Below are 15,074 nucleotides of genomic sequence, written 5' to 3' on the forward strand. Positions count from 1 at the left end.
CATGCTTTTCAACATTTACATGCAGCCGCTGGGAGAGATCATCAGGAGGTTTGGGCTGGGTGTTCATCAGTTTTCGGATGATACCCAGCTCTACCTCTCTTTTAAATCAGAACCAATGAAGGCGGTGAAGGTCCTGTGTGAGTGTCTGGAGGCGGTTGGAGGATGGATGGCGGCTAACAGATTGAGGTTGAATCCTGACAAGACAGAAGTACTGTTTTTGGGGGACAGGAGGCGGGCAGGTGTGGAGGATTCCCTGGTCCTGAATGGGGTAACTGTGCCCCTGAAGGACCAGGTGTGCAGCCTGGGAGTCATTTTGGACTCACAGCTGTCCATGGAGGCACAGGTCAAATCTGTGTCCAGGGCAGCTGTTTACCAGCTCCATCTGGTACGTAGGCTGAGACCCTATCTGCCTGCGGACTGTCTCACCAGAGTGGTGCATGCTCTGGTTATCTCCCGCTTGGACTACTGCAATGCACTCTACGTGGGGCTACCTTTGAAGGTGACTCGGAAACTACAACTAATCCAGAATGCGGCAGCTAGACTGGTGACTGGGGGCGGCCGCCGAGACCATATAACACCGGTCTTGAAAGACCTACATTGGCTCCCAGTACGTTTCCGAGCACAATTCAAAGTGTTGGTGCTGACCTTTAAAGCCCTAAACGGCCTTGGTCCAGTATACCTGAAGGAGCGTCTCCACCCCCATCATTCTGCCTGGACGCTGAGGTCCAGCGCCGAGGGTTTTCTGGCTGTTCCCTCATTGCGAGAAGCAAAGCTACAGGGAACCAGGCAGAGGGCCTCCTCAGTAGTGGCGCCCGCCCTGTGGAACGCCCTTCCAGCAGATGTCAAAGCGATAAACAACTACCTGACATTCAGAAGACATCTTAAGGCAGCCCTGTTCAGGGAAGTTTTTAACGTGTGATATTTTACTGTATTTTTGGTTTCTATGGAAGCCGCCCAGAGTGGCTGGGGAGGCCCAGCCAGATGGGCGGGGTATAAATAATAAATTATTATTATTATTATTATTATTATTATTATTATTATTATTATTATTGGTTAGCTTTTCTAGTATGGCTGTTTCCCATATAGTTTGGTACCAGTGCCTATGTTCATTCTTGACAGGTCTCCAATGTCTAGTTAGGACACTTCTAGCTGCTGAGAGTAGGTGGCTCATGAGTAGTGTGAGTGTGCATTGCTGTCTTGAAACACTGGTTTAGACCAGAGTTTAGACCATTGGGTTTGTGGGGTCTTGGAGTAGTATTTTGTATATTGTTGATGCCAACCCCTTACTATGTCCCTCTGTTGTGTCAGAAGTTTTTCCGAAGGTGGTTGGGGGTCTGGTGGCTGCTGCTTTTATTCCTGGATTATTTAAGAAGGCATATACAGTCATACCTCAGGTTGAAGTTGCTTCAGGTTGAGCGTTTTCAGGTTGCGCTCTGTGGGGACCAGGAAGTAATGGAATGCATTACTTCCGGGTTTCACCACTCGTGCATGCGCAGACGCTCAAAATGACGTCGCGTGCATGTGCAGATGCGGTGAATTGCGACCCACGCAGACGTGGGTCGCGTTCTGCTCTGGATGCGAACGGGGCTCCGGAATGGATCCTGTTCGCATCCAGAGGTACCACTGTAGTTGGTGATGTATCAGCCAAAATATTTGGATGCCTCCTAGTTTGTCTTGTATTTCTTGTGTTGGCAAGGGTTTATCATTTTTGTAGAAGTCTGTTAGGCGGTGTAAGCCTTCGGCTTGCCATGTTTTTATATGGAAGCTCAGGCTTCATGATGGAATAATGGGTGATGGGCTGAGGGGATTAGTGGGAATGGGTTTGGGGACATTTTCTCTACTTTTTTCCGTCCATGGACTGTGTGAACCTGTTAATGTTGTGGGAATTTTCCTTAGTTTGTTTTGGAGGAATGGGTACATTGTGGAAGGGGTGTTTCCAATTTTGATCTCTATGTGCTCCCATTCTTTCATTTTGTCTTCTAAAATGTATGGGATTGTGTGGTGCACTTAGCTGACGATGTAGTATAGTTCTATACTGGGAATTCCCCATCCTCCTTCTGAGGGAGCTTATTCATAGCTTTTTGTGTGAGAAGATAAATGTAGTTTTTTCTGCCACCTACAGAGTTGGGTTGGGAGAATCCAAATTAGAAGGGTTTCTTATAAGCAGGTTACTTTTGGAAAAATTATCATTTTGATCATGGCTATCTTGTCTGAGAGGTTGGTTTTGTTCCATTTACCGTTATTTGAGTCTTTGTTGATTTCCTGCCCTAGCGAGTGGTATAGTTTGATAAGGTTTCTGGTTATTTGTACCCCAAGGTATTGAATTAGGAGCAGCACAGTTTATCTTCGTGGTGTTGGTGAATTGTTTTGGGATATGCGGGTGAAGGTGTTGAAACACATAGCCTGAGATTTTGCGAAATTCACTTGTAGTCCCAACAGCGTTGTGAAGATGTTGAGTTCTTTGGTTAAGGTGGTTGCTGTGTTTATGGGGTCTGGTATTGTGACCATCAGGTTGTCTGCAAAGAACCCTAGTTTATAGGTTTTGCCTTTTATTCCCACTCCCTTGATGTCAGGGGCTGCTCAGAGTCAGAATGCTAAGGGTTCAAGGGTTAGGATGATTAGGAAGGGAGATAGTAGACATTCTTGTTTTGTGTCTCTTTGGATTGCTATGGTATTGGAGTCCATTCTGTCAATCCTGATTTTTGCTGAAACATTAAGAGTAAAATTGTTTAAGGATTTGTAAGTTGGGGCCAAATTTCATATTGGTTAATACCTCTATTAGGTACCATATTTTTTGCTCTATAGACGCACTTTTCCCCTTCAAAAATGAAGGGGAAATGTGTGTGCATCCTATGGAGCGAAGACGCCATAGCCCCGCGACCCTCTCGCAGCTGGAGAGGTGACACGCGGCTAAGGCAGGAGCCTCTCTGCTGCACCTTTCCGCTGCTCCCTGACCTGCTCTTTGGGGCTGGTGGTGGGCTTCCCCCCACCAGCCCCAAAGAGCAGGTCGAAAGGAACCTGAAGCCTAGAGAGCGAGAGGGGTCGGTGCGCACCGACCCCTCTCGCTCTCCAGGCTTCCAAGGTAGCCGCCTGAACACACCTAAAACGGCACCTTGTTTTAGAACGGGAAAACAAGAGGGGGAAAATTCTCCCCCTCTCTGCACAGCGCCTCCTGCCGCTTCGCTGAAGGGGCTCTGGGCAGAGAGGGGGAGAATTTTTTCCCCTCCCCCCTCTAAAACAAGGTGCGTCCTATTGTCCGGTGCATCCTATGGTGCAAAAAATACGGTATTTCCATTCCAAACAAGCAAAGGCTTTAAGGAAGCCCAGGGACATGATCATCAGTGGGGATTTGGTTGTTTTGCTGTGTTCAATCAAATCCACTAATTTCCTAATGGGGTCCGTTATGTTTGCAACCGGGGACAAAGCCAGGCTGGTCTGGGGTTATTAAGTTTGTGTAGGAAGCATTTTAAACGGTAGGCCAGGATTGATGTGAATATTTTATAGTCTTGATTTATCAGTGAGATTGGGTAGTATGATTCTACTTTGAGACTATCTTTGAATGGCTTTGGGATAGAGACTGTTTCAGAGGACATGCAAGTTTTGGGGATGGGGACCCCTTTATGATGTTGTTAAACATGTGGATCATGTAGAACACCAGGATTTCTTTGAATTTCTTGTAGAATTCTGTTGTAAAGCCATCTGTGCCTGGGGCTTTGTGTGGCTTTAGGTTTTTGAGGACCGTTTCCATTTCCTCTGTGGTATTAGGACTGTCCAGGAATTCTTGTTTCTCTGCAGTTAGGGTTAAGATGGTCAGTCCTAACCCTAACTGCAGTTCATTTCCTGTTTGGTCAGGTTGTGGGAGGTATATAGGTTAGAGTAGAATCTAGCAAAACCTGATATTATTTCTTGGAGGAGAATGTTACATTGCATCACCAAAAAGGATGGTAATGTACAGTGGTTCCTCCGGTTAAGAACTTAATTCGTTCTGGAAGTCTGTTCTTAACCTGAAGCACCACTTTCGCTAATGGGGCCTCCTGCTGCTGCTGCTGCACGATTTCTGTTTTCATCCTGAAGCAACGTTCTTAACCCGAGGTAATATTTCTGGGTTAGCAGAGTCTGTAACCTGAAGCGTATGTAACCCGAGGTACCACTGTATTCATGCTTGGAGTGATTTGCCCCTCTGCACCTGTTTGCTAATAGTCTGGAGTTTCCCCCTCCATATTTGTAAAAGCATTGTTTCAAGTATAGGATGTTGATCATTGTTTTATTAATTTCTAATGAGTCAATCTCCCTTCTTTTTTGTTCTATGAGTTTAATGAGGCTTTTTTTGGGCTCCTGTTTGTTTGTAGCATGTTGAGAGGGCCGTGATACCCTGTTCTAGCTTGCTAATTATTCAGGAGATTTGTTTGTTTTTTAAGGGATGCCTTTTCTTTTATACAGGCTCCTCTGGCAACTGCCTTCATTGCATCCCAGAGGGGGGTTGTTATGTTGGCTACACCATTGTTTTGGAGGCTCTTTAAGGCTCTCTCGTTACTTGATTTGTGGGCAGTATGGGGCTAAAGAACCATGATGGGGTGGTTTGTATTTCCTCCCCTATTTTGAGGGTAGCTTCTACTGTGGCATGGTCTGTGATTTTAACGTTAGTGATGTTTGTTGCTTCAACCAGGGGGATCAGACCTGGTGTGAGCAAAATGCTATCCAGTCTGGCCATGGTGCCCAGATTGGAACGTGTGGCTGGTGTTGCCTGGGTTATTTGATCTCATATATCATATAGGTCTTCTGTTTTTAAAAGCATTTTTAGTAGTCTATAGGGTTTTTTGATGGGGGGGGGGGTTCTCAGAGGAATGTTGCCCATGGGGATGTGTAGTGGATGTCTCTCAGGGAGCTGCCTCTCCCATCTAAGTTGAGGTTGCCTCCTAGAATTGCTTCCCTTCAGATAAGGAATTGAAGTCTATCTGTTTTGAGTTTGGGGCATATACGGAACCAATTGTCAGTTTGTTTTTTTCCATCTAGTGATCCCTTGGCAAAAATGAATCTGCCTTTTTTTGTCTTTTAATATTGTGGCTTTGAAATGTAGGTCTCTGCTGAGCACTATTGCTATCCCCCACACTTTTCCTAAACTGGGAGAACGATATTTTAAACCAAGCATTTAGCTTCTCACAACTGGCCCTTTTATTGCTTTTCAGAGAAACCCTGCCATGCACAATCCTGAAACATTGAAGTATGACACAGAGAGACAAGAAAATCAAGTCTTTATTTCAATTAACATTTCTTGGCATTAGGCAGATATTAAATAACACTGGAATGCACAAGACTATTAACAGAGATGGACCGCAACAAGGTAGGACGGCCATAGCAAGTGTGTGTCAAATCACCTCACTTCACTCAAATGCCATTTTAAAAATGCTGTAGCCACAATAAAGTGGCACTTCACTGATAAACACAGAAGGAAAAACATTCCTTTTAAATTTCATTAACACAGTAAAACGCTTGAACAATCAACAGTAAAAATGAACAAAGTGTTGCAATTGGTAATTAAACAGTGTTATCCACAAACAGCTAGTCATGCAGTGCCTTAATGGCAAGCTTGCTATGCATAAATATCACTTAAAAAAAAAGATTTGAATAATCACAGACAACTAGAAGAAATGAAGCATGGATTCTACTTGATATATTAAATATGACCTAAATATTAAAAAAAATACTTCACCATATATATATATATATATATATATATATATATATGACTGGAAAGCTCATTAGGTAAGTGCAAGCAATTTTCCAAGCAATTTTCCTCATAGCAGGAAACTGGTATCATGCTTTTTAAGAAAATTCTACTCAATTTATTCCACATTTTATATCCGTTTTCTGGGAAGCAAATTAAAATGCCTGCCATTTGTGTTGGTCAAAAGGAACACATGGCATCTCTTTCTTAGGAGCTAACTAGAAAGTCATCTGTTCATATTAACCAAGTGATGTGCAATAAACCCCTCTTTAACCTGCCATTGTAAACATACCCTTCAATTATGTTAGATGTGTAGAGTGAATCATAAGGGGAAGAAACAAAGGACGGGATAGTGGAAGGAGGAATTTGCATCAATGTTGGTGAGAGGAGTGAGGCTCTTTTTCACTTGGATACACAGACAATCTGGCAGTGGAATCTCATCCACTAGCCACTGAGGAATGGTTGAGAAGGCATCCATTTACGAGTAAAGCTTGAACAAGCCAGTAATTTTCTTTGCAAACTGTCCAGAGTTTAATTAGAACTGACTTGCACTGCTTGGATCACATTGTAACAACCGCACGATAGAGGGATCACTCTTGGCACCTTTAATAAACTCTTCGAGAGATAGTTTACCTTGAAGGGAAACAAGAGAAAGATACAAAATCAAATAATTTTCTCTGCCAATAAATGGCAGCCAAAAATAACTCTGAAGAAGTGTGCATGCACACGAAAGCTCATACCAAGAACTAACTTAGTTGGTCTTTAAGGTGCTACTGGAAGGAAATTTTTTTGTTTTTACAAAAATAAACTTAGCCTCTCAATTATTAGCTTTTAATATACCTAATTAGTTGCCAATGAGTTTAAAGGTGAAATATATAATCTTGAAAAGATGAGCCAAGCAATTATTACGACAGATCTAACATTTCCCAGTTCAGGGTGCATTTAGATAGGATTGTGAACTTTGCACTCCAAATGATGGTACTAACAATACTTCTAGGTCCTCCTAATAATCCTTATTCCAAAGATCCTAGCAGGCTGTTATTGGGATGGGCTGTGTAAGGAAATCTTGATATGATGTAGACAATAGAACAATAATCAAGAGTGTGAACCAGATAAGACTTTCACATCCGTTTGCATATCCCAAACACTCAAGACAAATGCAGATATTTTTAATGGAACTGACATGAAAAGCATATTTAATCTCAGTAGTGATTCACTGCTTCCTTGAACTGACACCTTGTAGAGGTGTGAACCTGAATAAATCCAGACAGCAGCTGAACCTCACTCAGACATATATGTTTTTGAAACAAATGTAGAACACCTCCCTTGCTCTTGGACTATGGCATACAAACCAGTGATGTTGATCTATTTGTAACTAAGTAGACATAAAAACCAACTACTCTAGTTTAGCTTATTTGCATGCTTGGCTATCTGCATCAATGGAAATACCGTACTTTTCGGCCCATAGGACGCACCTCGTTTTTTGGGGTGGGGAATGAATAAAAAAAAATTATTCCCCCCCCGCCGCGGCTGCCACCCCAAGCCTTGCACACGCCTGCCCGAAGCACGGGGCACCCTCCGGAGGGCTCCACGTGCTTCGGGCAGCAGGCTGCCGCCCCAAGCCTCGCGCGCCCGGCGGGAGCTCCTGCCGGGCGCGCAAGGCTTGCAGACACTCGTCCGAAGCACGACGAGCCCTCTGGAGGGCTCCGCGTGCTTCGGGCGGCAAGCTGCCGCTCCAAGCCTTGCGCGCCCGGCGGGAGCTTCTGCCGGGCACGCAGGTTTTGCAGACACTCGCCCGAAGAACGGGGAGCCCCAAGCCTCGCGCGCCTGGCGGGAGCTCCTGCCGGGCGCGCAAGGCTTGCAGACACTCGCCCGAAGCACAGGGAGCCCTCCGGAGGGCTCCCAGTGCTTTGGGCAACAGGCTGCCGCCCCAAGCCTCGCGCGCCCGGCGGGAGCTCCTGCTGGGCGCGCAAGGCTTGCAGACACTTGCCGGGGCTGCAGGCTGCTGCCAGCAAGCCTTGTGAGCCCGCAGGAACTCCCACCGGGCTTGCAAGGCTTGCGGATAGCTTCCTGAAGCCTGGAGAGCGAGAGGGGTCGGTGCGCACCGATGCCTCTCGCTCTCCAGGCTTCAGCGAAAGCCTGCATTCGCCCCATAGGATGCACACACTTTTCCCCTTCATTTTTGGAGGGGAAAAAGTGCGTCCTATGGGGCGAAAAATACGGTATGTGCTTCAATAAATGGCTTTCATTAATTCCAAATTAGAGCAGAACTACACATTATGAGAAACACAGGGCAACCTCTGAAAGTGACACCCTTCCTGGCAGTCCCAGATCATTTGAATTCACTATGACTCATTGCCGTACTTTAGATTGTCCTGAATACCACCATTTGGTAGCCAAGCCCCAAACCCAAAGTCCTGTGGATGCATTTTGGCTTGCCTGCTGATGAAATTGTGTGGTGATTGATAATATCGTCATTTATCTGTTTTAGACCCCTAAGCAGTAGCAGTTGCCAGGACATTAGCTTGTTCGCCTCTGCATAGTTCCATCCTTATTTCAGACATTATGGTAGATTACAAAACCAGGTATCACCTAACCCTCACATGCATTGTGGTTCACGATATATTGCTAGGTCAAATATTATGAAGCTTATCATGATGTGAACTTCAAACTGGTTTTGGACAATATATCAATATATCTCACAGCCCTAGAAGTGATACAGTTATTTCTAGGATGATTTGGTTGAACACAGATATAACCTCCACAGACATCACATACTGTGAAGGCATCTGTGCTTGATCAAATCATCCTAGAATCCCAGGGATACAGCAGGACAGAAGTTACACAATTGAAACATGCATCTATTTCTCTCTTTTATAGCCTTTCAGAAAATCACAATTAAAAGTAGCAGGATATCTGCCTTAAAATTGTTATACTTGCCCTTCAATTAATTTCTCCCACAACTTGATGCTACTAGAGAGAGACAGATGCATTGTGCTTACTCCAAAATGCACTGGCGCCTGAAGTGTTAATGAAATACTTGTAAAACCTTGAGGAAGCTCTCCGAGCATTCAAAGACATCCAACAACTGTTACCCCAGCTCTCCTAGGATAAATGTTCTTCTAAGAGTACCAGCCAGCAGAGGACTTCAGTGAAAACTGGGGAGTCAGCAAATGAAAGGTATAGCATAACTGCCAGCCGGGAAACATAGAGCCTGTAATTCCTCCCATGATTTCCTAGCAGGGAAAAGAAATGACATTCTAGGCATAATTACTACTCTCCTGATTTTGGTGAAGTCCTCCAATAACTGCTACCATATTCTCCCCTTCCAATTGAAGTTGGGGGGGGGGTCGTTGGGGAACAGGGTAGGAGCTGGGAGGATTGGGATGAAGCAGAAAAGTTGGGGACGCTGCTTGAGATAGGTTGTATCTGGTTTTAATTCCGCTCACAGTGATTTGAGCAGGGGTGGTCTCATAGTTGAGCGCCTCGGTTTAATATTCTCACCCTTTCTCGAAATATGACTGTTTCTTAACAATGTCTACGTACTGCATAAGGTAGGGTTCTTCCTTTTCCAAAGCTGTTTGAACACTGTGTTTACTAATAGGTAGATTTTATTTTAAAAATTCACTTTGAATCATTGATGCACATTTGCATTTGGTGCCTCTGGAGACAATTTTTTTTTTAAACCCTACTAAGTAAAAAAAAATCATTTTAAGGCAATTTTTATCCCAGTTTTGATTGTTCCTATTATGAGAATAACTTCCATCACATTTATTTTGCCAGAGGGGAGGTTATTAATGTTGGAAGTCATGTAATACCTAGCATGAAAGGGGCTTTGTTCATGCCATTGTTATCAACTGAGATGTTAAATCTTTGCAAAGCTAGGACACTTCTACCCTTGTGGGATTTTACCCGCCCCCAACAAAATAATCACAGTTAGGTTTATGTTCTTCCTACCTTATAATATTACTTCCTATTTTGATAACTACTATATTTTTATGCATTCTCTTATGCCATTAGAGAGGTAACATTTCATGGAATGAAAATCTTAGCTATTCTTAAGTCCTGCTGCAACAGTTATAATTCAGCGATTGCTGTATTAGCCACATGCTCATGTTATGAGCTGCACTGGTGATTTATACCCAAATAAGTCTTTCTTGATGGTCACAATCTCCCTGAAGGCACCATCAGTATTTGAGAATGGCTCCACAGTTTGGGATACGAGTCATGGGTTGGAGAAACCCCATTTGGGGATATGTCTGTAATTAAATACCAGCTCCAAATTTCCCCTGAGGTTAGGCTGGTCTCAAACTACGGTCGCAGAGCAGTCACACCCACTGTCCTATCAAATCTCAGTTCACTTCTTTATAGATGGGTAAGAGTCCAACTAAGTGGCAACTGTCAAATAACATCTTGGTCCTTCCCCCTTTTCTTCAGGTCAGTAACAAAACACCTGGAAGAAGACTGTCCCACTTCTTAATAACAATTGGAGTCCTCCACCACAGCAGTTTTTAAAAGTGAAAAAAAAAGACACTTGGTGATGCAGTTGGGCTCTCCTGGGTAATGTATCGTTTGACTCGAAGTTATTACTGAATTGTTACCCTTTTCATATGATGCAGCACACTGACAATTTTAACTGTGCTGCACTGGGTAAAATGGATTTGACACAATATTTTAACCTGTACAAGTGCTGTGTTATGCAAAAGAGTAGCTAACTAAATATGTGCTAAAATGCTCAAAATACTGCAGTGAGAATAAACTGTACAAATGAGGTTCAAAGTACTAAAGGTAAAGGGACCCCTGACCATTAGGTCCAGTTGTGGACGACTCTGGGGTTGTGGCGCTCATCTCGCTTTATTGGCCGAGGGAGCCGGCGTACAGCTTCCGGGTCAAGTGGCCAGCATGACTAAGCCGTTTCTGGCAAAACCAGAGCAGTGCACGGAAACACCGTTTACCTTCCCGCCTTGCACTTTGACGTGCTTTCGAACTGCTAGGTTGGCACTTATGCCCTAAATTTATTTCAGTTGCAAAGCATTGCTTGGCAGGGACTGTGGTCCTGGAGGAGAAAAGTTAGGGCAAGGAGAAAGGGTTAAAAATGCATGCCCAGGCGTCACTCCTCACAAATGCTGCTTTCAGCAGACTACTTTTTCTGCAGCCAAAGGGCTAGAACATGGTTTGGTTGTAAAAAATGGAAATGTAAGATTTTCAGGTTTTTTTCTTTTTCTTTTTTAAATGTATTTGTCGCAGATTGTGGCCATGTAGATCTCTAGACCCTAGAGATTAAGGAGTGATGAGCACATGCATACACGCACCAGTGTTCCAATTTGTTTGTTATAGTAACTTGCTGCAAAAAACATACCATCATTGTTTGTGTCCATCTGTCTGAATATTTTGTCTGTTCGTTTCTCTGGAGTTGATTCATCCTCTGGCATTTTCATTACCGAAGACACCATTTTGTAGATTGCCTACAGGAACAGCAAAATACAGGAAGTCAGTTTTGCATCCTTGAAGGAAGTAGTGGAATCTTATTTTGCAAGTTTATGGGAAATAAGTGATAAACAAAAAGCAGAACATGTTGGTCATTGTTTATGTTGTTGCAAAAAAAATCAGGACACTCACTATGATATGTACATAATGTATTCTCCAGATACTGCATTTGCTTGTTTATATGCCAACTTACGTTTTTAGGCATAACAAATACACAGCCCTTATGTTTTCCTAGAAAATGTCCATCATTTTGATAGACTGTGTGTGCATTTTGTTTACTCATTGGGAGGAATGATGCGTGAATGCAGAGGGCTGCACATTTGGAACTGGGTCTAAGATTTGTGTCTGTAAAATATATAATAAGTACCTAAATATTTTCTGTTTGGTAGTCTGGTACAAGATGAGAATAATTTAATCTGGAATGTGCTCCAGGCATGTGGCACACTGATCAGGATTATGCACACCTTAAGTGTTAAAATATGTAGTATGTATGTTTGTTAACAAAAGATAACATATATACTTGAGTATAAGCCGAGGCACCTAATTTTAGAACAAAAAACTGGGAAAACTTATTGACTCGAGTATAAGCCGGTTCACCACACCACAAACCTGGTGGTGGCGGCAGTGGCGGAGGAAGCCAGCTGCTTGTTCCTCCTCCTCCGCTGCTGACAGCGGCAAAGGCAGCGGAGGAGGAACGAGCAGCCCGAAAGGGTTCCTTTTGGGCCGCTCGTCCCTCTGCCACCGCCTCTGCCTCTCGTAAGAGCAGGCATAGGAGCTGTGATTGGGAGAGGCACAGCGCAGTGCCTTCTTCCAACCGCGGCTTCCTGTGCCTGCCCTTGCGAGAGGCGGGCGACAGCAGCGGGACCAGCGGCGAGAAAGGGCTCCTTTTGGGCCGCTCGTCCCGCCGCTGCCTCACTCGAGTATAAGCCGAGAGGGGCATTTTCAGCATAAAAAATGTGCTGATAAGTCGGCTTATACTCGAGTATATACGGTAAATGAATTATACTGTACTGAGTGAACTTCCTGTGCCCTTCCTGTATCGATTTACTTACCTGCACTATCTCAAGCATTTCTGCACGGCTGATGTAGCCATTGCCATCAAGGTCATACATGCTAAATGCCCATTTCAGCTTCTGCTCAAGTTTCCCCCGCGAAGTGACACTCAATGCGATTATAAATTCCCGAAAGTCAATCGTCCCATCGCCATTGGTATCAAAAGTGCGGAACACGTGCTCTGCAAATTTTGAGGCATCGCCGTAGGGAAAGAAGTTAGCATATATCTTTTTGAACTCTTCAACAGTCAAATGGCCAGTTGGGCAATCTTTTAGGAAGCCTTTGTACCACTCTTGCAGTTCATGGTCTGTGAATTCTGTGTTCTCTCGGAGGTCCTGGAGCACTTCGGGTCTCAGTTTACTGTTCTGTTTCCCCATTTTTTTCTTGGTTAATGCCTAAGAGCTGCAACAACAACAAAAATCCAGTCATTCTTAAAGCCCCTGGTGACATACAAAACACTGTGTTTTAAACACAGATATTAAACATATGGGTTGGCAGAAAAGGGTGATGTATATATACTGAATTTAAGAGAAAATGGATTATTTCATGCAAAGAGAGGGCACGTTTGATTTAAAAAAAAATTCAGAAGAAACAGCCAACATCCTTTCCACTTTTGCCCAAGTTTATTTCTGCTGTCTGTATCTCCTTCATATTCCACAGTGGCACAATGTGGATCACTATGCAATAGTTTCTTTCTCTTCCATTTTGATTGCGGGTGGTGCTGTGGTCTAAACCACAGAGCCTAGGGCTTGCCAATAAGAAGGTCGGCAGTTCAAATCCCCACGAAGGGGTGAGTTCCCGTTGCTTGGTCCCAGCTCCTGCCAACCTAGCAGTTCAAAAACACGTCAAAGTGCAAGTAGATAAATAGGTACGGCATTTCCGTGTGCCGCTCTGGTTTGCCAGAAGCGGCTTAGTCATGCTGGCCACATGACCCGGAAGCTGTCTGCGGATGCTGGCTCCCTCATCCTTTAAAGTGAGATGAGCGCCGCAACCCCAGAGTCGTCCACGTCTGGACTTTACGGTCAGGGGTCCCTTTACCTTTACTTGTACTGAACATAAAGAGTTCTGAGTCCACCCCTCCATTGTGAGTTGCTTCCATAAAAATAAAAGAATCTTCTTTTGATTTAGTGACGGCTCTTTTTTTGCTACTTTGCTACTTTGATTTAGTGAGGTTCTTTTTTGCTACTTCCCACACTTTTCTGGAAAGTTTCCTAAACTCTCTGGAGCAGGTTTTTTTTTTTGGGGGGGGGGGCTATGAGTATTTCTCCAGCTGTTGTTGGACTACAACTCCCATTATACCTGACCACTGGTACTGCTAGCTAGGGATGATGAGAGTTTTAGCCCCAAAACAGCTGGAGATTCAAGTTTGAGAAACACATGGCTAAATGAAGGAGGGGGAAATCAGCAAAAATCACCTCCCACAACTTCCACTGGTGGAAGGCTTCAATGGGTCAAAAGTCCTTTCACAAACAGAAGAGCACAATTGGACATACAAACTTATTCTTTGTGTAACAAGTTACAAAAACCATTATAACAAACTATTCCTCAAGCATAGAATTTTGTTCTCCTAACACTTTGTGTACCCAATCATGATGATTGCAGTCCTACTGCTACTACTTCATTTGCCACCTCTTAAGAAGACCTATTATTCTTATTACTTTTAACACTCTTAGGACAATATTTCTAGACATACTTACTGCAGCTTCATCAGATCTGTTCTGAAATCATTTCCCATGTTTGTCATGATTATATTCAAGCCCAATTTCATATCTACATGTACATCTTTATCACTTCAGGTGTATGAACAAAGTGGCAATATACAGTATTTTACAGGAATTTCTAATACCCAAAGGTATCAACCAATACTGTCAATGTGGTGCTCATTTTAGCATACAGGTTTCTTCCTCCCATCACAAAAATATTGTATAATTTAGACATTGAACGTTGGGCTTTCTTTTCTCTCAACCTTCTGTTCTAGCTAAACAAGCATACACAGTTGGAAGGCCAAAGAGTTTAGAAATGTTTTGAAAGTTGATTGAAGAATTCCAAAACAAATAAGCAGGATACAGGAAGAACAGAAGGAAATATGATAAATTCACTGGGAGGCCTGGGCTAACAGCCACCCTATGTTTAATGGGATTACTCTAGAGGAGCACTTCTCTCACACTCACTATTACATTACACAGAAGTTCTCAAGGAAAATTCATTTGTGAGCATACAGAGTGATTAACCTGATTTAACATGTATTTAACAAGCCAGGATAATAAGCCCAGGACCTGATCTATCCATCCTGCTTCAATGCGACCACTAAGCATTCTTTACAGTTTGAAAAGGAAACAGTAACTCTCTGTACTATCATTCATTGCAGGATGACAGTGTCAATTTGCAAAGACCATGCATCAAAACCCCTCTGAAAAGGATCTGTGAGAAAACAAACTCTGCCTGCTTCCAGGTTTTGGGGGGTGTTCATGGCAGTGGGCCAATCTGAAGAGTCATAACAACAGACTGAGAGTGCAAAATAAACTTTTAGTAGCTTGCTACACTGAACAATTTTTTCCCCTAAGGGTTAACATGATTCATACATATCTACAAAAGGAAAAGGCCGCTCTCATTAAACAGGATTACAAATAGATACAAACACCTCTTTCTCTCTTAGCTGTGAAATTTGCTATGTTCCTCTCATTCCCAAATCCAGTCCATTCAGCAACATCAAGGGGATTTGTGATTGGCAAAACGAATCATACATGAATCATTTGTTTAAAAACCCCAATAAATATAGATTGGAGTAGCACTGAGTGCAGTACTCTTG

The 15,074-nt window shown here is 43.5% G+C and overlaps 1 protein-coding gene and 1 long non-coding RNA gene across 2 annotated transcripts in view; one reads left to right on the forward strand and one right to left on the reverse strand.

The window, feature by feature from the left end:
* Window positions 1-14,815, forward strand: part of LOC307212664 — a 29,542-nt gene extending 14,727 nt beyond the window's left edge. Inside the window, exons 4-5 of the long non-coding RNA XR_013837062.1 lie at window positions 10,168-10,285; window positions 14,634-14,815. This is a non-coding gene — a long non-coding RNA (uncharacterized lncRNA). The remainder of the gene's footprint in view (window positions 1-10,167; window positions 10,286-14,633) is intronic.
* HPCAL1 (hippocalcin like 1) lies at window positions 5,236-12,953 on the reverse strand. The gene is made up of 3 exons (XM_079970168.1): window positions 12,265-12,953; window positions 11,085-11,190; window positions 5,236-6,358 (listed from the first exon to the last, which is right to left on the reverse strand). Exons 1-3 carry the CDS (start codon window positions 12,640-12,642, stop codon window positions 6,261-6,263), a joined length of 582 nt encoding a protein of 193 aa, XP_079826294.1. The 5' UTR covers window positions 12,643-12,953; the 3' UTR covers window positions 5,236-6,260.
* Window positions 14,816-15,074: the final 259 nt, after the last annotated feature.

Source organism: Podarcis cretensis (assembly GCF_951804945.1).
Source record: "Podarcis cretensis genome assembly, chromosome: 3".
NCBI lineage: Eukaryota > Metazoa > Chordata > Lepidosauria > Squamata > Lacertidae > Podarcis > Podarcis cretensis.